This window comes from Ammospiza caudacuta, chromosome 4 (assembly GCF_027887145.1).
Source record: "Ammospiza caudacuta isolate bAmmCau1 chromosome 4, bAmmCau1.pri, whole genome shotgun sequence".
Taxonomy (NCBI): domain Eukaryota; kingdom Metazoa; phylum Chordata; class Aves; order Passeriformes; family Passerellidae; genus Ammospiza; species Ammospiza caudacuta.
In genome coordinates, this window is record NC_080596.1 from 46,442,393 (window position 1) to 46,469,892 (window position 27,500).

The 27,500-nt window shown below is 39.5% G+C and overlaps 1 protein-coding gene across 3 annotated transcripts; it reads left to right on the forward strand.

Moving 5' to 3' along the window:
* The first annotated feature begins 15 nt into the window (after positions 1-15).
* On the forward strand, positions 16-24,528 carry FAM149A (family with sequence similarity 149 member A). Of its 3 annotated transcripts, XM_058803776.1 has the most exons (14): positions 10,493-10,604; positions 12,483-12,593; positions 13,537-13,669; positions 15,181-15,323; positions 16,084-16,209; positions 16,366-16,542; positions 18,339-18,529; positions 19,935-20,089; positions 21,218-21,321; positions 21,524-21,742; positions 22,056-22,170; positions 22,841-22,969; positions 23,321-23,402; positions 24,234-24,528. In XM_058803776.1, exons 1-14 carry the CDS (start codon positions 10,543-10,545, stop codon positions 24,305-24,307), a joined length of 1,821 nt encoding a protein of 606 aa, XP_058659759.1. In that variant the 5' UTR covers positions 10,493-10,542; the 3' UTR covers positions 24,308-24,528. The 3 variants fall into 3 exon arrangements, with proteins under 3 accessions (XP_058659758.1, XP_058659760.1, XP_058659759.1); XM_058803775.1 differs by lacking the exons at positions 10,493-10,604; positions 12,483-12,593 and adding an exon at positions 16-275; XM_058803777.1 differs by lacking the exons at positions 10,493-10,604; positions 12,483-12,593; positions 22,841-22,969 and adding an exon at positions 16-275.
* Positions 24,529-27,500: the final 2,972 nt, after the last annotated feature.

The following is a 27,500-nucleotide window of genomic DNA, read 5'->3' on the forward strand; positions in this document are numbered from 1 at the left end:
CCGTCCCAGCCTGCCATGAAGGTGGCGGCCCTGAGGGCGGGCGCCCTTCTCTCCAGGCTGCGCCGCTCCCCGCCGGCCCCCAGCCCGCAACCCCCGTCCGGCGGGGGCCGCGCCGAGGGCAGGGGCGGCCGCGCCCCGCGCCCGGCCCCCAGCGAGGCGGACAAGGAGCCCGGGGGGCGGGCGGCGGCCAAGGCGCTGCTCGTCACTCTGCCCGACATCGGGGAGGAGGCGGTGGCCGAGGGCGACGAGGCGGCCGGCAGCCCACAGCTTCCCGTGTGAGTGAGTGAGCGCGCCGCGAACCTGGGTGCGGGGGAGGTGTGCGCCCCTCACTGCTGGGGCTTCCTTCCACCTGGCTTTTTCTGCCTCTGGGTGTCCTGAGAGGTACCGAACATCTTCGTGGGCAGGGTTTTCCCTCCCCCGGCAGTGTGCCAGAGGCAGGGAAGCGCATCTTCGCGGGCAGGAGCGGTGGCTCGCACCGCTGTGTGTGTGCGGCGCCGTGAGGAACGAAGAGCTGCACAACGCTCGCGGCCCCGCGTGGAAGGGACCGGAGTGAGAGCCCGGCCCTGCACGGAAAATTGTGCCGGCCCCACCTGGGGATGCGCAGGGAGAGAAGCCGGCGTGCAGAGGGCGCGCAGGGGATGGTGAGCTTGAGTAGGTATCGTAAAGGTCCCGCACGCAGGTGTGCGAGTTGTGTCAAGTTCTGTCCCGAGGCTGCTACTGCGCATCAAAGCAGATATTTCAGTCACTGCCTAGTGAGGTTCTAAAGTGACAATAACAGGTGTGAAACTTGGTTTGGATGCTTCTGTGTTTGATTTTCAAGTCTCACCTTGGAACGTTTAAGGTTTGCTGCGTATAAAAGAAGCCTGTTAAATATGTGCTTCCATTTGGTGCTATTTTACTACAGCAAAGGTATACTGAAGTGGCTTCTTAGTGTATTTAAACCACAGGAATTTATAAAAGTGAGCAACAGTTGCATTACTGTATAGGTGGAATTTTTCATACAAAAAAAAGGAAGGTTCTGCATATATTTCATGGACATCTATAAATGCTGCTTTTGTAGTATTAAACTGTGCTAACCTTTACAGCTGACAATCAGAAGAACAGTAATGTTTTGTTAGGTGTTGATAGGAATTAATGTGTATTTAAGTTTTTAACTCTAAAGGTCTGGAATCTCTTTTAGTACACTTAAATCTTCAGATTGATTTTGGAACTTCTGCTTTAAGTTCGGTTTCCATGTAGGATAATATTTAAAGTAGGAGCACAAATCTTCACTGATGTGCTTCTTTTATTTCCCCCTACTCCAATCTAGATCTTTTTATTTTATTTCAGAACATATTGTATGCTCTTTCAGGCTTAACACTTTTACTGTATTTGTAAAATACTAGCCTTTTATGAATAGGGAGGTTAATCTGGTTTTAAGTGTAGTAATAGAGCTCTGTTTCTAAGATGTTTGGTGCTTTATATAAACAATGCCAGAACAAATCGGTGTTATGTCTATGTAATTTCTCCCTAGCTACTTATTTTTTTCAGTACCAAAAGTAAAGCCAAGTAAAATGTCTATGACTTTTATTATTAGAAAAAATTAAAGAATGGAATCCACTCTTAAAACAAACTGATTGTATTGGGATGAAGAATAAACCCTGTTATTTTAAAACTGATTGTGTCCAGCACAATACTCATTTTGACTTGCTATTGAACCACTTCTAATTGATATCACCTTATTATCCCCTAACTTAAGCTTTTGTATGCATGGTGGCATTTCAAATATTTTATTAATAGCAATCAAGGTTATACTGATAAGGTATTGTCTGTCTTCAAAAAACAAAACCAAACCAGAAAGAGGTAGAAGAAGGAAAAAAATACATCACTGACAAGGAAAGTCTATACCTCCACATTAGCATTTTTTAATTAGATGGTTTCACTTAAGCTTTTAGAAGAAGCATCTTAATTAAATATTGAAAACCTTAGCATTCCTTGCTTAGAGTTGAGAATTTGTGAGTTACAGAATATGATAATGCATTATTGATAATTATACACAGGAAGCTTTTGCTTACGCAAGCAAAATTCCTTCATTTCAAGTTTTATTGCTGTTTAAAATTATTTAGAAGACCTCAATGGCCAGTGTATTTTCATTGATAGCAATCTATGATGAATAATTGGTTAATAAAGGATCCATTTTATATCTTAGTTAAGTACATACGAGCTGATAGCAATGACAGTACATGGATAGTGCAAAACTGTGAAAATCCAGCACTGATTTCTTTCTGTCTTTCTCAGATATGCTAAATTTTCTGATTTCCACAACTACCAGCTATTTGTCCTAGTAGTGTATAGGGCTAAATTATGGCAGTATATTGTGAGATTTAACATTTGCTACATAGAAATTTCCTGTTCTTCAAATTGAAGGAGGATTTATAATGAATAAATCTTTTTCTTCATAATGGAGAAAGAAATTCACAGTTTTTTAGTCTTATTTGAGAGAAAATATATTCTGCTAAAAAAGACCATGATATTTCTTGAGAGAATATGAAGATGCCTTATGCTACACTTGCAATAATATGTTAATGTACCAAGATACACAGATTCCTTTTTAAGGAAACATATTATTGCTATCCTAACATGTTGCAATAGGTAGGTGAGATAACAACCCCTACCTAATTTAAAGATAAACTGGGCAAAGCTTAAGTTATGTTGTTTAGGGTGGGTAATATTTTGTAGAAACTAATTTTGCTGCTCCGTATTTTCAGAATGGTTCTGACATATTGAAAAAAATGTTTGTGAACTAGGTATGAAAAGTGTATCTTTTTCTGTGATGTACCAATGTCATTATCTTTTGTCAATTTTTATTTCTTGAGGCTCAAGCTTTGGGTTTCAAAATTACTAATTACTAACTTTGAAAATGTGGATATAAGTAACCTGATGAGCTGCTGAAGAAGGTGGGAACTCTGATTCCCTGTCTCCTGTTTTACCCACTAAAAGCGCTAGATCTCTTTCACACTGTAATGCATACTAACCTAGATGGGGCATTGTAGTGTTACCAAGCTGTCACTTCCCTTATTGTACTGATCTAAAAGAGTAAATACAGTAATGTCGTGGTTTGCTATGGTCTGTTTTTTCATTGCAATTTAGTGCACAAGAACTCAGAAGTAAATTTTAATTTCTCATGGTGCTACACATTCATCTGCACTCTCTAGATGGATGCAACTAAAAATAATTACTAACATTTAGTAATATTGTATATAAACCTCAGTTTTTGGAAAATGTTAATGGACTTCCAACAATGGTTTGGGTTGCAAGGGACCTTAAAGATGACCTAGTTCCAATCCCACTGCCATGGGGCACCTTCTACTAGTCTAGATTGCTCAAAGCCCTGTCCAATCTGGTCTTGAACACTTTCAGGGATGGGCCATCCACAACTTGTCTGGGCAACCTGCTCCAGTGCCTCACCACCCTCAGAGTAAAGAATTTCTTCCCAGCATCTATTCCAAACCTGCCCTCTTTCAGTTTAAAGCCTTTCTCCCTTGTCCTACCAATACCTGTCTTTGTACAAGAAGTCCCTCTCCAGCTGTCCTGCAGGCCCCCTTTAGGTAGTGGAATCCTTCTCTAAGGTCTCCCCTTTTCTTCTCCAGGCTGAACAATCCCTGCACTCTCAGCCTGTCCTCATAGGAAAGGGGTTCTGGATCTCTGATCATCTTCATGGCCTTCCTTGGGGATTGCTCCCAGGGGCTGACATCCTTCTTGTGCTGGGGGTCCAAGAGCTAGATGCAGTACAAGCTAATCAACTAGAGAATAAATGTGGAAAAGAAAACAAAAGGCAACCACTGAGCCCTAAAACCCAATGAATCTCATTTTAGCTTTAAGTCTTTTAATTGTTCTTAGATGCAAAGCACTTGTATTGTTTGTTGGAAACTAAGATGATATGTTTACAACCAGGCATTTTATTTCTGATCCAGTGCTCAATAAACAGGATTATTAAGTCAACCATGAAGAGGAAGAACCTTCAGTCTTCATTGTTACCTTCAGTCTTCATTGTTACTCTTAACTGTTGTGAACTCCTCTAAAATTTTGTGAGTTAGGGGACTATTTTTTTTAAATTGTATTAATGTGGAATTCAACATGCATTGTTCATGGGAGTCATGCTTTTAGTTAAGGTTTGGGCTCATAATGGGCTTTTTTTTTTCATCAATATTTTGGTAAGGAAGAAGATTCTTGGATAATGCAGTAGTTTGGTGGAAATTTGTTGTCTTTTCAGTGGTGAGATTATTCCTCTCAGTTTTATCAAATGCTAAAGGAATTAGAGATTTCTTGTCTCATAAAATACATGACTGACTGAATCAGTCAGTCTTTTCTCACTGTTGCTACAGTTTTGTTGGAAAAGTTTGGATGTGGTGTGAATGTGTACTTGTGCATGTATAAACACTATATGCATAACAGTGTGGGGATTTCTGAGCTGTTTGGACTCCTTCACTTGAAAACATATGTTTGTAATGTTCACAAGTTGGCATGTGATAGTTTTTACATCCTTACTCTGATGACTTCTGTCCCCTGAGTAGATGCTGTGTTTTGGATTCAGTGTGAGAATGATGCTGATCACACACTGATGTTTGGTTGTTGCCAAGCAGTGCTCAGCCCAAGTCAGGGACTTTTCAGTGTCCCAGGCTCTGCCAGTGAGGAAGTGCACAAGGAGCTGTGAGGGAGCATGGCCAGGACAGCTGACCTGAACTGACCAGAGGGATATTCCACACAGGCGGTGAGCAGTGGTACTGTGCAATTGCTTGGTTTTTATTTGCATTTTATTGCTCCATCTCTGTCTCTCTCTCTCTCTGTTTTTTAGGAGAGGAGTTGTGGTTGTGGGATGAATAAAGGCTCGTTATTTTGTTTTTCAGTACTGCCTTTCTTCTAATACACCACCATGGAAGTCACACTATAGCAAGAATAGAGGAAAACTTTCAGGTCCTCAAATCTGTTTGGCTACATAATGGTTTAGCAATATGATTGCACATCTTCCAGGGGTGTTTGTGGTTAGTATGCCTGAGCTATGCAGACTAAGGTGTCTCCACAATTGCATTGTTTCACTCTGTGCTATAGAACTGTCACATTTCAGATTATTTTTGGTTTTTTGTTTTTTTAAATTCTGAGAGGATAAAGTTCTGCAAGTGTTCTCAGTGACTCATTATATGTGCAATATTCTTCAGAGATCAATGGAGAGAAGAGAAAATGTGTTCCAATCTCTATGATGTTATGCTGCCCAAAGAAGTCTGATTTTAAAAAAAAACATTTACTGGATTTCCAAATTTACGTAAAAAGAATACACAGGGAAAGTCTTGTGGATCACTTCCAAGTGTTTTGTTAGGGTGCTACTCTGTCCCTGTCTGTTCAGTCACTTGATCCTGCTGCAGTAAATGCCTCCTATCAGATCCAAAGAAATAAAACACCCTCTCTAAGACACTAATTAGCATTCTTTATTATTGCAGTTAATTAAGATGATAGTATTTTCCTCAATGTTGATTCATAATTTATATTAAAAAGTCAGATTTACTTCTACAGTATCTTGCACTCAGAAATTGTTTATGTTTCTTATAACCAAGAATTATACTTGCAGTTGCATTTTCACAGTGAATCAGAATTACAGCTAGATTTAAAATTAGATATATAATACCTTGCAAGCTCATGCCATCTTGAATGCATTTCAAAATTACAAAGCCTTTAAAATTTGCAGAAGAATAAAATTACTATATATAAATAAGCCTGTGACTGTGTTCACAGGGGGTCTTGGACGAGGGAAGAGACGAGAATGTTGACTGTATGTTTAGAAGGCTTGATTTATTATTTTATGATATATATATTACATTATAACTAACTAAAAAGAATAGAAGGAAAGGTTTTCTCAGAAGGCTAGCTAAGAATAGAATAGAAAAGAATGAAAACAAAGGCAGCTGGCTCGGACAGAGAGCAGGAGCCAGCTCTGCCATGACTGGTCACCAAATCTAAACATCTACAGGACACCAATCACGGATCCACCTGTTGCATTCCACAGCAGCAGATAACCATTCCTTACATTTTGTTTCTGAGGTTTCAGCTCCTCAGAAAAGAAAAAATCCTAAGAAAAAATTGTTAGTGGAAAGATATCTGTGACATAAGCCTGTCTTAAAAATTGGAGCAGTTTATCTTACTTTGTTTTATAAAGATAGGAGCAGAACTCAACACAGATCATGGCTGGAAAAGCTTTAAATCTGTTTCAGGATTCAATATAAAAATGTCTAATAGGAGGCACTGCACTTAAGTGTATGTACTACAAATGGATGCCTGAGATTCTGTGTTGTGTGCACACAGACTGAAATTGTATTAAAAATGATGGCCTGCTTTCAGTGTTGTCAGTGATTCAAGAAAATAATTACATTACTTTTTTACTATTTTTCTTCACTCCAGATGAAATAACCAGTGAAAACCTTGACCCTAAGGGGAAGCAGGTCTTGGGTAAAAGAGGTGATTTTGAGTGCACCTAGTGAGCACTCTGTGCAGGAGGCAGCCACAGAGGACTGACAAACTGTAGATGGTGATGTAGGCAAGCACAGAGAAACTTCCATGCTTTTGTTCCAATGCTACCTACTTTTTGAACCAAGTGAGGCTTCTATGTTTATTTACAAATAGAATTTTAGCAACATATGAAGAAAGTTCACATTGTGGCAAATTATGGTAATTTTGTCAGATCAAAAAGGTAGACAAAGGAAAAACTCACCAAGAGTGCAACTGCACAAATGCTCCCAAGGTAGTTTGATGATCAACACATCAGTAACCCATACACAGCTTCAAAGACAGTAAGTGACATTTTTGTAGGAGGAAAGGGCCAATCAGGTGGTATGATTAAACACCATCAGTGGAAAGACTGATAAAGATTTGTATTTTCATGCTTCAGATATAGTCAGTTCAGATATATATTTTCATGCTTCAGATATAAACAGTACTTCATTCATTGACCAGCAACCAGATGACTTGAAAGCATTGAAACACTTCTGGCAGTGCTTATTAATAAAGATGAGAACAAAATGAAAATTATCTCCAAGTGACACTCTCAAATGGAGACGTACTATAATTTTTGTAATGTTCTTTTGCTAGCTGTCAAGCCTCTGGCATGTTCAGTAAGAGTAATGATAAAGATGTGTTGCTAGAAGTTAAGATGATCAGCATTTACTGTATTACCTTTCAAGGCAGGTTTTCTTTTTCATTCTCCTTAATAAGCCATGTCATTTCTAAACAAACAAGCCAAACATAATATAGCTGCCTTATAAAATAATTTACTGCAGAAGGCTAGATGAATGTTCTATTAAATCTCTCATAATGCTGTTTAATTTACATGCACCTACTGGAGTTGCGTCAGCTAAACTATTCCCGGGATGCTTTTTCAAGATACGCCACAATGAGCCTGATTTTGAGAAAGCTGAGGCACAGGGACTGTAAGCAGGGACAGGCATTGTTGTCATCTACCTGGATTTTTTTTGTATTGCTGCAGTAAGTGATTAAATGCTGAGCCAAATGCTGACTGCTTTTATGAGCTGTAAAAGTCACTGGATATGTCTCATAAAAGGTCCAGACCACTGAAGGAGGAACTTGGTGCTGCAGTATTAACCAAGTGTAAGCCCTGGCACAGTTGTTACAGCAGTCTTCAGATAGTACTACCTCCTCTGGGCTCTGCCAATGACATTCAATCCTGTCTGTTATACCTGCAAGTTTGTGGTCACTGAAGTTGTTACAAGAGAGTGAAAGTGCTTTTCCTAAAGATCCTCTCAATCTTGAAAAAGATGTGTTTTGTCAAGCAATAGAGGGCGAGCTTACCATGGCTGACTGCAACCAAGTTGGACAGATGACTACCTGACCTAGAAGGAAAAGGATGTGTGTATTTCTTATGAATGTTGTATTTTCTGTGGTGTAAATATTCAACTACAATACTGCAATGCATGCCTGAAATGTTGTACATTATCAATGTGGAAAGTAGCTGTGTCATGTCTGTTTCTTGCTTACTCTGAAGATGGAGCAGCATTAGCTGGTGAATGTGTGGAAGGATCATTTTGTGCAGTGGCAGTTTTTCAGTGTTGTTTGCAACGAAGTTTGTACGTTCTGCTCAGTGAACATGATACTGACCAGGAGTGTCTATTTACTTCCAAGAAAATGCCCCTGACAGGTGGGTACTGTGTTGAGTGAGCCTTTAAAGAAGAATATTTGAGCAGGCCGGATTTGTGGTGTTAGTCTTCTGTTTGCTATATCACTTCAAAGAAGAATAAGAAATAGGCTTCCATGGTAATTGTCCCAGACCAGTTTAAGAAAGATTGGTGTGACTTCAAAATCTATTTTTCCTGCAGATGTATTTCCACATTTATGCTAGAGAGAGCTTATAGTTTAATTTCTTTTTTTACATACTCCACATCAAAGTTTTATAGAAATCTGGCATACAAATAGTTACGTCTTGGTTTTACAAACCAAGAGTGGGATAGACAAACAAGCAGAAAGTGAGAATATGAGTGATTTTAATAAAGAGACTCATTAAGGTTGGAAAAGACCCCTAAATCATTAAGTCCAAGCATTAACCCAGCACTGATGTGTTCTCTATTAAACTGTGTCCCCAGGTGTCACACACACTTCCAGAGTTGGTGATTCCACCACTTTCCTGATCAGCCTACTGACCACCCTGTCAGTGAAGAATATTTTTCTAATATCCAATCTAAACCTCCTCTAGCACAACTTGAGGCGACTTCTGCTTATCCTGCCACTTGCTACTTGGGAGGAGAGAACAACCCCTAGCTGGTTACAAACTCCTTTCAGGTAGTTGTAGAGAGTGATAGAGTTGTAGAGGGTTCAGGTCCCCCTGAACCCTCTTTTTCTCCAGGTTTAAGTGCCCCAGCTGTAAATGGTAGGTTAAAAGATAAAGATGTCTTGTTATGAGAGCATGATGTGGTTAGTATGTTTACATTTGTTACAAATCATACTTCTAGAATAGTAAAGAATGTGTAAAGATGTGAAATCTAAGAAAAATTAATTATTTCAGACAACAAGGCAGCACCTAGAAATTATACCTTGTTGGCAAGGGAGCAATGCATAATATTTGCTATTGGGGCTGTGGCTACAAAACAGACTTTGAGTCATCTGTGAAAGAGATCTCATAGCAATTGTGACAGATAATAAAGTTAGCATTTTTCTCTATTAATTGAGTTTTCTAAGCTCCTTTGGTTGAATGTCTTTTGGCATGTCCTTTATTAGTTCTCTCCAGTTACAAATTAGAGTGATGGAAGTAGTGTTAATACTAATAATATACTCCTATACAATTATTTATCCATATAATTATCATTGTGTTGGTTGGAAAGGAAGAAGGGGCTTTGTTTAGAGAAATGCAAATGATATTGTGGGGTTTTGTTGTGCTAAGGTGTGGGGATGACCACTGGCTGAATCTTGTTGCTGCAATGACAAAAAAGCCCTCCCAAACGGTTGCACAAAATTTAACTCTTGCTCTCCACTGGGGAAATATAGGAGAAGGTGGAAGGTTAAAATTGCATTTTCTTAACCAGGACATAATTTTCTATTCTAGATTTCATCTGCTTGGGTAAGATTTTCTTAACAAAGTACTCTTATTTTTGTGTGTGTGCATGTGTCTGAAGCGTTGGACAAACCTGCTCCTATAGAAGAATGATTGTTAAGGACAAGGAAAGTTGTAATTATGTGTGCAGTTTCTTAATGATTTACTGACATGGAAGAATGGGCCTTTGAAGAATGTGGACCTTTCCTTACTGAACAGGTTAAAAAAAAAAATTATCATCAGAGAAAAAATGCTAGGCATTTTCTGTATGCCTTTCTTAGTGAGCAATATTTTGTTTGGTTATGAAACTTTAAATGTCATTTAAATGCTGCTGTTTGATTTCCTGTAAGGCGAGGCTTCATATGTCTTGCTTTTTCAGTCTTAATTTTCAGCATATTTAATGCTGCCTTTATTTTTATTTCCTCTTTCTTGTATTTTCTTTTTGCTTATAAGCATATCTGTTTCCTCCTTTAAGAGATGCTTTCTGCAAAATATGTAGACGCCAGAGTTTTTATGTCCTGGAGCTAGAGATGAATGAAGCTAGTGGATTACTGGAGCTAGTGTAAATCTGCAGCTGACAGTCTATGCTCTGCTCTGACCCATGCTAAAGAAGATCGGTGACGTGCACAGAGGTAGTTCAGAGAGGAACTCAATTAACAAGGGAAAATCTTTATGTAGCTGGCCAGCATGGCATAACCATTGTTCATCTACGAAGGCGAGGGAAACCTCTGGTCAGAAAGACCAAGCTCGGCGTTCTTTGGCTGCGTGTTGCGAGGCGAGAGATGGGGAGATGGCACCGCTCCCGCCCAGGCTGATGCTTTAGCTTTTCGTGGGGAGGCCCGGAGGGGTGCGAGGCCTTGCGGCGGGGCGTGGCGTGGGGAGCCGCGGGCGGCGCGGGTGGGCGCTGGCAGCGGGCGGTGCGGGCGGTGTGGCGCTGCCGCCGCCGGGGCGGTGCGGGGGGCGCCCGCCGCGCCCCCATGCGCAGGGCGCGGGGCGCCGGCCCGCGTGGCGGCTGCGGCGGGGGGCTGCTCGTCCTGGGGTGAGTGTGGCGGCAAGGCCGGGGGCGGCTCGTCCCGGGGTGAGTGTGGCGGCAAGGCCGGGGGCGGCTCGTCCCGGGGTGAGTGTGCCGGCGGGGCCGGGGGCTGCTCCTCCCCGGGTGAGTGTGGCGGCGGGGCCGGGGGCTGCTCGTCCCCGGTTGAGAGTGCCGGCGGGGCCGGGGTCTGCGGCCCGTGGCGGGGCGGTGTCCGCGGCCCGCCTGTTGTCCTGCCGGGGCGGCGGGAGCGCTGCCGCGGTGTTGTTGTCCCCGTGTAATGCCCGTCGCTGCGGAGCTTTCGGTGAGCAGCTGGGAGCTGTTCCAGCTTCTGGTGTTCGCCTGCCAGCGCAGGGGAAGTGATGCTATAGATGTGCTGGGAGGGGTTTTTCCTGTAGTTTTATTTTATTGCAATGATCTACCGGCGCGTCTAATGGCGTGTGGTCCAAGGAGTCAGGAGACGTAGTACAATAACATGCAGTGGAAAAATGTGGCAGAAACACTACTTTGCTCCAGCTCACATCAAGAGAAGTGGACACAGCCTGAAATTGTGCCAGGGGAGGTTTAGCTTGGGTATTAGTAAGCAGAAGGTAACAGTAAGTGGTTTCCTCCTCCAGTGATGTTTCATGGGAATCCGACCTGGGCAGTTTGAGCAGGTAAAGAGCAGTGAAGTGTTAAACCTTGGTGGTGGTATTAAGTTGTGGAAAAATACTAAGAACAAGGGTCAGCTATGAAAAAAATTGAAAGACCTTATAAAGCTCCCTGAGCAATAAATAACATGGCAAATGTTAGCCAGAGAGGGATGTACGGGAACAGAAGGAAACAGCATTCCATGTAGAAGATAGACTGTGAGCTCACTGTTACTTCCTGAGAGATAGATTTTGGTGTTAGAACAAAATAAGACTCAAGTCATGGGTCTGGACTTTATGAATATTCATAGAGCCTCCTGGTGCTTACTGGCCAAAAGCAGATGCCTAGGGAAGAGATAGGATATGAAGTGCAAACACATGGAAATGCTTTCCACTGCTGTTTAACCAGCCTCGAAGAATTTTAAATTTAAGGTCTTCTCTGATGCAAGTTCAAGCTGATGGTAGGTTTTGTTGTTTTCTTAACCAAGACATAGCAGTAGGATGTGTGATGTCCATTTGAGTAGAGAGGTAGATTTTGACATATGTGTCTTTGTAATATGTGTAATGGAAAGATAAATCTACAGTTCTTGTCTAAAAGAAATGAAGAAAATTCTTGGAACTGTGAGCTGTTTTCCTGTAGTTACTCATTCACAAATGTACTTCGATGCCGTCATGCTGCTGTGAGGGTTTTATGGCATGAAAATAGGTGAAGCAATCAGTTGTTCTAAGTGCTTCCAAGGAGCACTTTCACACATCTGTGTATGTTCTGAAGAGCTGGGTTTAGCATATTGATGACCCAACTTCATGCATCGAATGTAATATGTAATTACCCCCCCCCCCAACAAAAAGCCCTGCCCTCCCAAACAAAGAAAAAACATTCCTTTGTTAAACTGTTCTATGGGCAGTTACTGGTTTGTGCCTTTGCTCTGTTGTTGCAGTAGTGAGGTGCTGATTCATTTGTGTGTGCTTCTTGCGAAGTTTGAAGTGCAAAATCCAAGGAGGATGGCAATGGAGTAAAGCAAGTCTCTAAAGTACATTTTTTTAAACACACTTTTGTAAGTAAGGCAAATAAAAGCTATTTGGTTGCTTCAGGCAAATGTTTGTCTTGATGGATAGGACTGAAAAATGGAAAAATTCAACAGAGTAGTTGTCTTCCTCCTCTTCTCCTTTCCCCTGCCCTCCTCACCCCTACCTTTCCAGTGGAGATGTGAATTAACTTTATTTAAAATTATGGAATGTTATGTTTCTGTGTTTATAGGAAGGGACTGTCCAGAGGTTCCCCAAATTGGTGTCTCTCTGGAAAAAGTGGAGTGTCTCTTCCATCAGTTTTTGCAAGAAATGTTCAAGAAGCCATTGACAATTATACCTGGTATTCATGTACTTCTGAAATAATGCTTAATTAACTTACTTCTGACTTAGATATTTCCAGATTGGAGTTAATTTTCACTAATCATTCTTCCAATAATTCTCATGGATAATAACTATTGCACGATATAATCCAGGATACAAATTGACCTAACCTGCTGTTTAAAGGGTTTGAACTTTATTCCTGGTTTGTGATATGGATTTAAGTATTTTAAGACCATAGAGGGCACTGATTAGGTCTGGAAGGGAAATCAGACTTCATGATTAAATTGAAATCATGCTCGCTCATGTTGCAGGTTAATTAACTTTCAAGACATTTTATTCCAGATGACACTGGTTAGGATTTGCCTGCACATCCTATTACCACTGCTTTCCCTGCATCCTGGGGTGGGTGGTAGCTGGCAAGGACCAGCTAAAACTTTGGGGGCTTGAGTTGCTGTGGCTCAATTTTAAAGTGCGCCAGATTTAGCAACATAAAAAGTGCTGCATAGGGACATGTAACTAAAAAGGGCTGTTTGAAACATCTGTAGAGATCTTGTGCTTAGTTTTGCAGAAGTTTTCTTGTGGAAGCTTCTAATGTGAAAGAGTTAAAGAAACCTTATATTATCTTCCATCTGTTTTTCATGTGATCACTAGCTGACGTGGAGAAACCAAAATAATTGTTTGAGCTGGAAACATAGATACATGCATATAATTATATTCAAAAACATAAACACATTCATATGCATATTTTAGAGTGCCATAGAGTTGCAATGGTCTAAATGCATGCAAAAACTTAATAGTGTAGAAGGAATTGCCTTTGAGGTAGTAAATAGTACTAATGGGAGCATGTATTCACTCTACTTTAAACTATCTGCTTGCACCATTTACTTGATTTGTTGCTTTTTTTAAAAGATGTTTATACAGAAAATACATGTGTTCTTCATTTTAATTTGTCTTCTTTTCAGTGAGACACTTTCATCCCTTTCACCTAGTGATTGCACAACACCCACGGAGCTGAATAATTCTTGGTCTGGAATAAACAGCTATACTACTAGTTTGTCTACTGAAAGAAGTTCGATTTACTCCTGGAGGGATGATGTATGTCACAGAAGCTTTTATATTACTCTTTCTCTAAATATTGTGGAAATACTAGTTTTTTACTGATGTTGGACATGCAGCACCTCATCCATAATAGCCTAAGGAATAAGTGTATTAATTGAATATTTAAAAAATAGTTTTATTTGCATGATGGTATTGGTGCAGCTGATGTGTAACAAAGGAAAATAGAATAAAATGATAAGTGATGAAGTTTGGGGAAAACAAAGCTGTTTTACTGAAGAAGGTAGGCTTAGGTTTTTGAGTGCAAGCAAATGATAAAACACGTCCTTTCAAACACTATATAGTGCAGGCAATGTCTAAATTCAACTTTTCTCAAGGTTTTCAGTTATGAGGTACATTCATGAACATGCATTTAAATTTCCCAGTCTTGGTAAACATTTAGCTCTTACATGAACTTAGTTGTTTTTTGTAGATGATGCAAAGAGAGGTCCTACTGTTACAAAGGCTGACCTCTGAGGCATACCTGGTGCAGGCTGGAAGTTGCAGCATTGCAGTTGCTGCCACTTTCATTTCAGAAAACCTTCTGTGGCTGGTAGTGGTAGTTCTGCCATTCTTTTTGCATAATGCCCTAACCTTTAGCGTACTGACCCAACCTGTCGCTGCCAGCCCTTCAGGAGAAAGCCTGGCTCTGGATATTACAGTAACCTGCGTGAGAGTTATTTTCTCATTCCGTGTGATCCCTTCTGTGGCCTGAAGTGCTTCGAGGCATTCAGCTGGAAGGGAACAAGCATAATTTGGGCCTTCAGTTTTATCAGTTTTTTAGTGTATCAAAGTGTCTAAAGTACGTGGCAAATGTCATTACAAACAGTGCCTAGCTGAGGAACCCTCAGCCAAGTGCTTGTCTCCCCATCACTGGATAAAATCAGGCATTTCTCTACTATTTTCATTTGCCTTTGTGTTAACCTACTATCTAGTAGCACTGAGTTGTAGGTTTAGTGAAGAAGTATGGAAGGGCATTTCTCACACTGACAGCTGTTTCCTAAGCCCTAGACTAGGTCACACAGGCATAAGGTGCTCCCTCTTTGCCCTCTTAGCTGTTGTACTTAGAAAGAAAGAAGAAGAGGACTTCTTGAAAGAGCAGGGTGCCCTGGGTGCTGGAGATGCAGTGTGCGTGCTTCACATTGGCACAGAGAATAAGCTGGAAGTCTGAACAACTTATAATGGTTGTTTCTTTTTTTTTTTTTTTTTTTTTTAATAGGGCTAATTCTAGGCAGCTGTATGTTATATGTTAATGTCAAAGAAATACAGTCTTGTAGTTCCTTTTTGCTAAATCATCTTGTTCAGGCCAGCTGTGTGCAATTTTTTGGGTGTTTGTTTTTTGGGGTTTTTTTCTGCATTGTGGTATATAAATTGTGTCAAAAATATGTAGTCTGAACATGCATTTTGACATGCTCAGCGAAGTTGATTCGTGTTGTTCTGTTCTTTAAATATTACAGAAATTTTAGTATTCGTGCATATTTGCTAACAACTATTAACTTTATAATATATAGGAATTTGATAAAGCCAACACACAGAGAGTGCAGCAGTTGTTTTGGGAGATTGATGAATTGCTGTTTGAAGGAAAAGTGACCTCAAAAACAGAGAACCTGCAGGCAGAATGTGCAGATTGGGTTGAACAATTTCCTCATATAAGGTAAGGAAATTCTTGCTAGTAGTAGTTTAAATCAGTTATCATTGTAATTTGAGTTTTTGGGATAACCTCTTATAGTTTGGGCATCAGCAACACTTGTGCATTCAGATCTCTGTGCCTGGGACTGATCTGTGCCATAGCTGTGAGTCAGTCTGGGCAGTGTTGCTTTAGCAACTGATGCCCTTCATTTTGATTAATAAAATGATTGCAGGAAAGTTGTTCAGAAATTATTTTATTATATAATTTAGTGTAAATTTATTAGAGTTACTTTTAACCTTTTCGCTCTTCCTCTCTACATTATGCATGTTGGAGTTCACACATTTTCTGAACTTTAACTGTAGCCTTAACTTTCCATGTAAACACTTCTGATTAGCACTTTTACTCACATTAGGTGGATACTGGAGTTGGATAAGTCAAGCACAGATGTTAATTGTCTTCTGCATCCATTTTAAAACATATCTTACATAGTTTTTTCATAAGGGAGGAAGTGTGTTTACTTTGTCTGGCTTTAGAACAATCTAACAAGTTTTACCATTTGCTCCTAAAATTTGTAAACTAGAATCTCATATTGTGTAAATCAGCTTAACTTTAATGACTTAAATAATAGGCAATATTAAGGTAACACACAAGGCTCTGGCCCCTCAAAGCAGATGTAAGTTGTGCTTTTGCATTGCCTACTGTTTGCAGGTGCTTCTATTCTGGATATTTGCATATGGCTAAGTTTTCCATCTATGACACTGCTTGTTCTCTCCTTTTTATTCAGGGTTCTAGGAAAGCAGCTCCTAGTGCCAAAGGATGAAGGCTTTCAGCATTTTCAGAGCAGAAATGATGCCCATGTAGATACTAAGTGTGTGCCTGGCCTCCTTGAATGTACTGGTCATACAAAAGAGTATGTTAATTTTTTAAAGTTTTCGTTTTGGTCTTCCCTCTTCAGAAACATGTACAAATATTACTTTTGTATTACTGAAACATGTCAGTATAATTAAATATGCACTTTCTCCTTTCTTTGAATGTTTAATTCTCATTTTCTTGATATTTTTTTCAGGCTCTGCATCTCAGGCTCTAAACTGATCCCAACAGTATCTCCAATACATACATCACTGCATTCAAGTTCCAATAGGATTTCTGCATCAGACTCAGCCATGTATTCCTTCCTGGAAGAAGAAATTTATGATGAGGATGGAAAAATAGAGGAATATCTTGCCTTTGACAACAAGGAACTGTAAATAACAGATATATGTATTTTTAAAGAATGTAATGAAAAAATATCAATGAACTGAGTCAGGGTTACTAAACTGTGTTTCTCTTCTGCCCCTGTGTTCGGTAGCGCAGTGGTCAGGACACTCACTGGGCATGTGGAAGATTAAGATTAAGATTAGTGGTTTAAAGCTCACATCTCCCATTTCAGAGGAATGTCTTAAATAGTTGTTTTGAGGTATTTGATGCATGGAGATTCAGTAAAATGAATATTTAATTTTAAGATATTTTAATTTTGAGGATGAAGGCATCCCTTCTACCCAGGTGAGTGCCTTGAGCGTCAGGGTGTTTAGTGTCATTACACTGTTTGTGCTGTCATTGTCTGCCCTACTGAGTCTTAAATTCTTTCTGTGCAGAGTACAGCAGCTTTGTGAGGAGAGCTGCAGGTTACAGCCTGCATTTAGAGCACTCTTGTGAGTGACGAGTCATTCAGTCATCTTCCTCACAGTGCAGCCTGGGTTTCCTGTGGGCCAGTTGAATGTTCCAGGAGTTAGGCTACTGGGTGGATGAAAGATCATCATGTGTTGCTTTCTAAAAGGCCTCTAAAAGGGGAAAACTTTGGTAGCACTCACTGGGCACAAAGCTTTTTGTGCTTAGGCCTTATGCACACTCAGAACAAAGACGTGGTTGTTCTGAAAACCTGAGGAACCTTTCAGAGAGAGACCATTTCAGTGCTCTTTTTGAAAGAGAAGGCTGGGATTGCTGCCTTTTTAGGAAGCATTTAGGTTTAAGAATGCTCTCAGTAGTTTTCTCTGTTTTAATAAGTAAACAAACTTAATTTGGGAGGGAGACTTTTCTGAGGGTATGTTTCTCTCTTTTGTCTCCTTCATATGCTACTTGTTTCCTTCAGTTGTGAAATACCTTGTTCTCCATAACTAAAACATTAGGTGTTACAAAGCCTGACAGGAGAATAGCTTGGTCATTTTGTGAGTTGGACCAATCAGCCACATCTCACATACAGTTAAGAATTATGCAGTGTGGCTTGAGGAAGAAGTGAAGAAGTGAGAGACAAGAGAAAGGGAGGTAGTAGAAACCTGTAGGAATTTGGAAGCATCTTTTTGATCTCAAAAAAAAACCTCCCAAAAACCCCTTTCCTTAGGAAAAAATACAATGGCATTAACAAAAAGAAAAAAGTCAAAACATTCTTTCTCAGAGGGTGTACTAGAAGACCAAGTTAGGAGATCTTGCTAAAACATATTTCCCTAGAAACAGAGGAAACAGAAAAAAAACCTAAAAAGTGTAACTGTTCTTACTGTAGTGCATAGGAATAAGGTATGTGCAAGCCTATGGGCTCTACTGTTCTTGTTATACTGCATAAATCCTTTAAAGTTGTTTCATCTCTGATCAGTGGTGGAAAATTGCAGATGTGTGCAGGTACACAGGGCATGCTGAGAAAGAAATTTTCATGTGAGAGTCCTCTTGACAAATACAACAGATGTTGTTGCCTATTTTATTGTAAAAAGCATAGGATTTAGTCTCAAATGACCGTGCCACATACAAAACTTTTTCCTAGACCTGTAGATCTTTCTTTTGTAATGCCCTAATGGGATTTTTAAATTTTTCAATGGCCAGCAAATGAAAAAGAAATCAGTATATGTATTTGATAGGTTCTCTTCCCTTAGGTGAATTTGAGTTTGAATTTTTTGGTTATCTCCAGCTGACTGCCTTTTCTTCCATATGTATGTTTCTCTATTGAAGGAGGGGGTGGTGGGAGGAAGTCAATTCCCATGGGAATTCTTTTGAATTTGTTTCCTTTATTAGTGAGGATGAGATTTGGGAACAAAAGAAAATGCGTCTTTCTGAGAAGAGGTGTAAGCGTGGCATTCCCCCTGTTTCTCCCAATGCCTGTATCAAAGATGCTGTGGCTTCTGAAGTGTTTGATCATATCTGGAGCAATGTCATTGGAATATTGGAGGAACTGATTAAAAAAAATTGGGAAACTAGTATCCCAGGTATTTGATATTTTCATTTGAAAATATGGTATTTGTTGAATCTAATTCAGAAAAGTCATCCTTCCCCATCTGCTTAAATTAAGCAAATATTCCAAGCTTTAGTTACGATAACCAGTGCTGTAGAACTGTAACATATGCAATGCCTTGCCACAAGAATGTGTGCACACACATGCACCTAAAATAAAACTTTCTTCCTAATTTTCAGGGAGTTTTGTATGAGAGATGTAAATAGAAAAATACTGAAATAGCTTCATTGCAAGAGAGTGTGTTTTAAAAAATAAAAATATTAATCACTGGCTTGAAGATGCAAATTGATGCTGTTAGTCATCATTAGTCAGGGGATCACTGACAATGTGATCTGGAACCTAGGAATCAGAGTCTCCTAGTCCTCATTGTTTAAGCTTTAGAAATAGAAAGAACCCTTGGTGGTCAGGATGTTAAAGTGAGATAGACAGTCTTGCTGACGTGCAGGAATTCATGACTTGAATATAGGAGGAAGAAAAGGTGACACATGGAATTTTATTCTATGTTTTCATATTCTAACAGACTGTAGTGAGGAAAAGGAAAAGCTAGGAAAAATAGGTAGAAGTGAAAATCTATTTAGTGTGCATGTGTTATCTCTGGAGGCTGAGGGGAATTTCAGTTCTTTCAATGTATTTTAAAAGGACAGAAGTAACAGAAGAATAACTGAGGGTGGATTTTGGAAGTTACCTCTAATGTAAGGTACACCTGACCTCAAATATAAGAATACAACAAAGTAAGAAATGGCAAAATTTTTCTGAATGCTTGCAGCATCAGGGAGTAACATTTCGGGTTTTTCTGTAATTTAAAAGTTCTTTTGACAGCGCAGGTGGATTGTTTAGCTCTCTGTATTATAGTTTAGGGAGGATCATTTAGCAGTGTTATGATAGGTTTACCCTTTTATATTTTTAAAGGTCATATAGCTAGTATTTAAACTAGGAAGGAAAAGAATTTGAGTTTATAATAGAAATAAGATGGTAACATATACCCAAAATGAAACAGTGTATAGCTGCTGTCAGATGAGGCTGGTATCAATAGACTTTTTTTATTTGATACATATTTTTATTTTTTTTTACTACTTGGAAAGGAAAAGCTCTGGGGATTTTTAGACAGCATTTCAAAGGCCTTATCCGTATTTTCTTAAACAACCACCTCTGAATCTACCTGTATAGGCCAGCTTGTATGTCAGTGTCAGAGAAAGCAAAGACAAATGGAAATGCTTTCAAAAACCCATAATATATGTTAGATTTTTAAATAGCATGGAAATATAAAGCTATGTGCAACTCTTTATTTACTGTGTCATATTGCTTGAACCCCAAGAAATGATGGCTGGTAAACATAGAAAATACTTCTTGTTCCCTCTACTTTTTTTGCTGTTGTGCAGAGTGTGACCAACAAATAGAAAAACTGAAAACTGTTACAGCAAAACTGCTGCATTTGCCAGCCATTCATATTACAGCAGATGTTGGGACCATTCCACTTTCCAGAGGCTCTGAAGCACAAAGTGTATCTTTTGGGGCTCATTCGGTTTCATCACAGGTAAAAATAAAGCAAACCTCTCTGTCAAATGTTCTTTTTTTTTGTCAAACCTTGGACAGTCTTGATTGAAACTTGAAAAGGCTCTTTTTCTTTATTTCCTCTGGTTTTTTTTTTTTTCTTCTTTATACCAATTAGGGGTACTTTAAGTCATCTGATTTAAAATGAGGTTTCATTCAATGTTCAATTTTTGTTTCTTGTCAATTGTTTTTCTTTGGTGGTTCTGAAAGGTACAATTTACCTCTAAGGTATTGCTGCCATTGATTTGCGAAGTCTTGTTACATTCTTTTCTGTCCTTAAAAATTAATTATGCTTTTATTGTGATCCAGTAATTTCTTCATGCTAGAATTAAGAAGATAAACTGGGATGTGAAGTTGCAACTTGAAGAGCTTTTCTCACAACACCATGAGTTTGAGTCTCCCATTCCTTCTCTTTTTTTTTGCCTCTTGTGAAAGGGGATTCTGCAGTACATCCACTAGCACGCTGGCACTAGGCCTTACCTGTCTTTGTAGAAGCTCATGGTTATATTGATAAAATGTCCTGCTTGCTGTCTCCTCCCTCTGTCTCCTGATTAGTGTATTGCACATTTATTTCCTTTTTCAGCCACTGCTTCTGTTTGTGTTTTTTTTTTCTCTCCTGTCTCTCACTGCTGAGTTCAAGTGACTTAATTTTCTTCTATCGGCTCTTTTTCCATGCTTGCTAAAGAGTGAGATAAGGAACACAGGAAAGATAGCGCAGCAGTCTTGGTTCTCCCTGTGGGTGTGCTTTGTTCTATAGCAGTCCCAGCAGCCAGGAGAAGTAAAATCCTTTGATAAATCATGCCCCTGTGCTGAGGGAAAAGTGAAAGAACGTGAAAAGTTTGAAGAATCAATCTTTGGCTTCAGCTGAAATTTATATTGTAAATCGAGTTGCAATTCAGTGACTAAATTACACAAATTTTGTTTATAAAAATATGTTGAAGATAAGCAAAAGAAAAAAGCATTGTTGCCCCATCTACTCCTGAGAATTATACTGAACCATCTTAAAAGGAACTAGAAATAAAAAACAAGTAAAATACCTCTTAACTATGTGCTTTTTGAGATATTCCTTCTAAAAAAGTAAAGGTTAACACATAGTTGTTGCTTTTAATAGGTTTACCGTTTCTCCAGCAACTTCTGCAGTGATCTGAGTGGTGTGATGACAATTCAAGCAAAACCACTCCAACAGAGGCATGCTGCCATGGCAGAAAAACACCAGTAGGTGACATTGACATTTTAAAAATACAACATAATTCACATAAAAAATTGTTTGCAATTAGAAAAAAAATGGTAAAAAAGGCAGTGATCTTGTGTGATCTTGTGATCACTGATATGATAGTAATTTGCACAGGTAAAAATGATGCACTTTAAACCCTTGTATTTCTTGATCCTAATTCCTTATTTCTTTTTCTTTCCCTAGGAATGAGCAAGAAGACAAACAGCATACCAGTACCTCCAGCACTCCAAATTCAGCACATGCTAGGTTGGGGAGAATTTCTGATAACAGTGTTCTCTCACCATCTCCGGCTCTGCTGGCATCTTCTAGGAAAGTACCAAGGTTACCTTCTCTCACCTCTGACCATCCCTGCTCAGAAGTTCCTAATATGCACAATGATGAAATCCGTAAAGGAAAAAAAAAGTAAGTTTTTCATTTTATTCTTTTCTCAGAATTTTACTGAAATTTCACCACTGAAGGATTTTGAAAAATACTTGAGAACTAACCCATGATTTATTATTAATTTTAGAATTCAGAGGGAAGAAGAAAGCAAACAGAGCCATGATTGTTTTTGAGGAAAGGCATTTGTTCTACTTCTTTATTGCTGTATTAGGTGCTGTTACTTTCTGTAGCTGAGCTTTATAAAGAAATCTACTACTTAAGAATTTCATATTACTTCAGTGAAGAAGTCTATAAGGTGAATGCTCCTAAAACGGGAATCCTTAAAATTCTGTAGGGTTGGCAGTAGTTTATCTTCTGCTCGTGCGCCTGTGACCCGGAACAAGTTACCACCAATAAACTCCGAGGCTGTTGAACAACATGTTTCAGTACCTCGAATGCAGCAGAGCCCTGTAAGTTGTGTTCATTAAAGTAAAGAACTTCAAGCTATTAAGAAATAAATTATCCTATGTCACTTGTTGAAGTGAGTAATTTTACAGCTTATGTTGGTTTGTATTTAATACATAGTTTTAACGTGCTAATGTGTGTTACATTGGGGTGCAATTACAATGCAAGAGGAGGCAGTTCAAAACCTTAGATCACAGACAGATCATAGTGGAAAGTGTCTGACAACAGAAAAATCTGGTTAAAAAAAAAGCTAAAAAGAACAAGCCAACAAGATGACAAGATAGTAACCTTGCTCTTCTATGCATCTGGATTTAAATAGCTCTTTTCATTGTTTTATTCACTAATATTAGGTTGTAAGAATTAGAATACTACGCTGACTGAAGTAGAAAAGGCTAATAACTGAAAAAAGCCAGATCTTATATTGGCTAGTTTTGAAGGCTGAGGCAGTAATCAATCACCAGAATGAAAGTAAATTTACATGTTGATATATCAACATGCCAACATAGAAACAGTCATGCATCTGTTTAAAAAACAGGCAACACTTAAATTCGTGCTTTTGGTTATTGAAAACATATTTTTCTTACCTTCTTGTAAACTTTTGTATGTCAACAGAAAAAAAATATTTTAACTTACTCAATTGCTGCATTCTCTTAATGCTCTTCCTAATTTTCTCAGCATCAAGAACAGTATACTCATAGCAGAGTGTCAAGTGCAATGGCTGGCAGGGCAGAGCAGCAGCCACTCAGAGAAAGAACTGTTACTGTTGATCAATTTCCAAGACCCAACACAACTCATACATTCAGGGTATGTTACAGTGTAAGGGGAGACATGGAAAAAAGGAGGAGGTTTTCTTTCATGCCTGCTGTTGGTTTACAGAAGGTCTCGTTTCCTGACTTCTGATGTACAGGGATTCCTGCTATCTCTAGAGAGGATGATGCTAAAAGTCTTGGGGAGGGTGTGGTACTGTTGTATGAAGAATTTTTTTTTCAGGTTTTGAGGGGGTGTGTGTGCTAGAAGTGTGCAGTTTTAGTGCTGTGTTGAGCTTTGCACTTTGGTAGGGTCCAGTCTGCTGGACTAGATCGTAAAACCATAATCGATCTCTTTCCATAGATAAGTGTATCTCACTAGGTAAGAATATATCTTTCCTTTGTACAGAGAGACACACCTCAGAAGAAGTCACTGACTCCTGTGGATTTTGGTAACCACAGACGGACCGGTCAAGGATTTTTGATAACAGGTAGGCAAAGGAGAATGACTTGAAAGGTAAAAGGCCAACAAAACTTATTAACCCATCATACTGTCAAAAAGTCTAGTGCTTAGGGAGAGCCATCTCAGCATAAAAGAGCAACAGGTTTTCTTAGCAGGATCTTTTGAGTGGTTCTGAAGTTTCTCCTCACTTGTTCAGAGGTAGTCCTAACTCTTACGGGTAGGGATCCTTTGAATCTTCTTTTTCTTGTTATGACATGAAAGGGAAAAGGAAAAAGATTCAGTCTCATAATCTCTTTTTTTTTTTTTTTTAGCATTTTGACATATTTACATCTATAGCAAGAGTATGTGGTGTACTGGCAAGTTATTTTTGCAGCTTCTAGAGTAGTACCACACTTACATGCTGGTGAACTGCTAATGACAAATTTTATTTTAGTTCTGAAATTAATAACCTTCTTTTGTGTAGGAAAAGTAGATTTGAAAATGTACATTTTAAATAAAAATATAAAGCTCTCATAAAAAACAAATTACTATTGATTTGCATCTCTGTTTTGAAATTACAACCCCGAAAAAGAGGGCAACCCTCATTTTGTTTTATTTTTACAATAAAGCTGACTATCTAGGTTCCTGGTGTATTTGAGTCCTTATAAGTAATCTTTACTTGTTTGGAAGTTCCTTGAGTTTAAATAATTATATAAGTGACAACATTATATAACAGGTGATGTAAGAATAAGGGCAGGTTAGCAAATATTGATCTGAGCACATTGGTGGAAGTAATTAATATATAGTGGAAGTAATTAATATATAATCTTGGAGTGTCTTTCAGAAACTACAACAATTAGCAATGTTTTATATTTTCCAGGTTCACAGAATTACTCCAGATCCTTTCAGAAAAATCCTCCAAACTCAAAGAAGAGATTTCAGATTGCTTCTTAACCTGTTTTAGGAAGAAACAGAAACCCTCTGCACTGATTGAAAGACTGAAGCACTAAATTTGCTTGTGTAACAAAGAGGGTGTGCATATGCTGGTGTCTGCTGAGCCTTGCAGTCCTCAGGATGTCTGCATTGCGTTCTTTTAAAATTATTTGACCAGAGCTTAGATTAAAAATTATAGCAAAAGGAAATAAATGGTTGAGGTGTCTGCTCTGCAGTATCAAGAGACTGTGTCTGCACTTTCTTCTCAGGCATTCCTCCTTTTTATGTCTTTCCTAGTGAATTGTTTTTCTACCTATCAAATAAGATACTTTTAGAATATAATGTGCTGTTCCCACTTTTTTGTTTCCTTAAAGATGTTCTAGTCTATCTAAATATTAGTCATATATAAAATTTATACTTTTAAACAGCAGTTTGCAGTACTTCCTCTTTAACTGTTGTTTTAACGTTTCTCCATTTTTCAGTCTGTCTGCTTGTTATTATATTATAATATTTTATCTCTTACAAGTATGATCTGTACCAGCCATTTTTTTTTCCTTTAATTCTTTCAAAATCTCATTTATTGCTGTTCTGATCATCAGTAACCACGGGAACTGCTTGGATAAACTTGTTTACAGCAAGTAATATTTTCCCTGCCAAGCCCAGCATTTATAGATGCTGAGCAATTGAACCACATGCTGACAAATCTGTAGGACCATTCTCACTTTTTGTGATTTCTTGTACAAATGAAGAGAAGAGCAGAACAATAAGTTTCTGTGGCTTAAAAAGAGAGATTTGCTAATTACTAGACCAGCAATGGATTGTTCTCAGGTGGTAAGAGAGAGGAAGAGAGATGTTACTATCTACCAGAAGTATATTAACATTTCTCCCTTTTGGTCAGTCTTTGGGCACCTGACAATCACTGGTCATCTTACATCCTGATAATCGTTGTAGACTCATTCCAGGTTGGAAGGGACCTCAAGGATCATCTGGTCCAGTCTTTGCTGGTGAAAGCACAGTCTGGATGGGTCACCATCACCCTGTCCTGCTGAATCTTAAGTCTCCAGTGCTGGGGAATCCACCACTTGCCACATAATGGAGAGATTATTCCAAAGGCTGATTATTCTCCTTGTGGAAAGTTTTGTCTTGTGTCCAGTTGGAATCTTCCCAAGCGTAACTTGCACATATCACTCCTCACTTTTCCATAAGACTCCTTATGAAAAGGGAATCTCCAACTTCTTAGTAGACACCCTTTAAATACAGGAACACAGTAATAAGGTGTGCCTAAGCTTATTTTCTCCCAGCTGGAAAAGTCCAGTTTTCTCAGCCTTTCCTCATGTGACAGGCTACACAGTAATTTGGTCATCTTTATTGCCCTTTACTGCACCTTCTCCACCCTGTCCACATCTTTTTTGTATAGCAGGGGCCAAAACTGAACACAATATTCAGATGTGGCCTGACCAGAACTGAGTAGAATGGCATAGTTACTTTATTTCTCCTGGCATTGATGCAGCCAAGTCTTGTATTGGCTTTCTTTGCTGCAGCAACAGACTGTTCACTCACGCTGAACTGCTTGTCCACCAGGACCCTCTATGCTTTTCCATAGAGCTTTTCCTTAGCCAGATAGATCCCCAGCCTGTGCTGCTCTCCTGGATTATGTTTTTCCATGTGCAGGACCTTATATTTGTCCTTACTGAACTCGAAGGCTCTTGTTAGCCTAATTTTTTAGCCTGTCCATGTTTTCCTGCAGGCTGGCTCTCCCTTCCAAAGTGTCCACTGCCTCACTCAGTTGGTATCACTGACAAACTTCATCTGAGTATATGAAGTTGATCCCATAATCCCAACCACTGATGAAGATACTAAACAGCCTTGGGCCCACTGTCGTTCCTTGGGGGACTCCACTTGTGGCAGTTGCCAGGGTGAGAGGGAGCAATTTCCCACCACCCTCCAGGTGTGGCTGGGCAGCCAGTTTCCAACCCACGGCATGGATCACAGATCCACGCCATCACATACACATTTCTGTAGGAGGAGGCCATGGGAAACCATATCAAAAGCCTTGGAGATACCCAGGTAGACAACGTTCAAGCAGGTTCATTTGTTGTAAGAGGCAATCAAGTTTGTCAAGCAAAATTTGTCCTTGGTCAATCTGTGCTAGCTTTTCCTAATCATGGACTCCATTTGACTTGTAACAGCGCCCAGGAAAATTTTTTCCATAGGTTTCCCAGGGAATGAAGTAATACAGATGGCCCTATAGTTTTCTGAGTCCTCTCGGAAGTCCTTGTAGACAGGAGTGACATTAGCCGCCTTTTAGTCTTCTTGGATGTCCCCCAAATACCACAACTCAAAAATTATGGAGAGTGCCCCCACAGCTATATGGGCCAACTTTCCTTGGTTGGATACTGTCAGAGCACATTGATGTGTAGAGGTCAAGCTCCTTTAATAGCTCACACACCTACCCTTCCTTCACAGATACTGGGTCTGTGTTTGCATCAGCCAGGATTTTTTCACAAGGTGTGGAGCTGATAGAAGGACAAGGATGAAGAAAGTGTTGAGTACCTCTGCCTTTTCAGCCTTGTTGGTGACTAATTAATCTCTCCTGTTAAACAGCAGGAAAATGCTTTCCTTCTGTTTCCTCTTGTTTACATACCTATCCTGGTTTCACCTGGCATAGAATTTATTTTCATCCTCATACCTGGCACAATGCTCTGTTTTAAATTGGTATGAGAATAATATTGATTACACCCTAATGTTTTAGTTCAAAGTTGCGTTTGCCCAACAGCAAAGACTTTTCAGTGCCCCATGCTCTGCCAGTGAGAGGCTCCACAAGAAGCTGTGGGAGGGCATGGTCAGGACAGCTGACCCCAACTGGTCAAAGGGATATTCCATACCACAGAAGGCCTGCTCAGTACATGAACTGGGGTGGGAGGTGGTTGGAAGGGACCTGTTGCTGCTTGGGGCTACACTGAGGTCAGTGGGTGGTAAGGAATTGTTTTGTGTAATTGCTTGTGTTTCTTAGGCTTTGTTCCTCTCTCTTATTTTCCTGTCTTCATTTTACTCTATTATATTTAAATCATTAAACTTTTCTTATCTCCACCCATAGGTTTTATTTTTTCCCTGATACTCTACTCTGTTCCACTGGGATGGGGTGTATGCATGGTACTTTGTCATGGTCTAAGCCATGATAGTACTTCCAGAACTCTTGTAGTTTTTGACATCT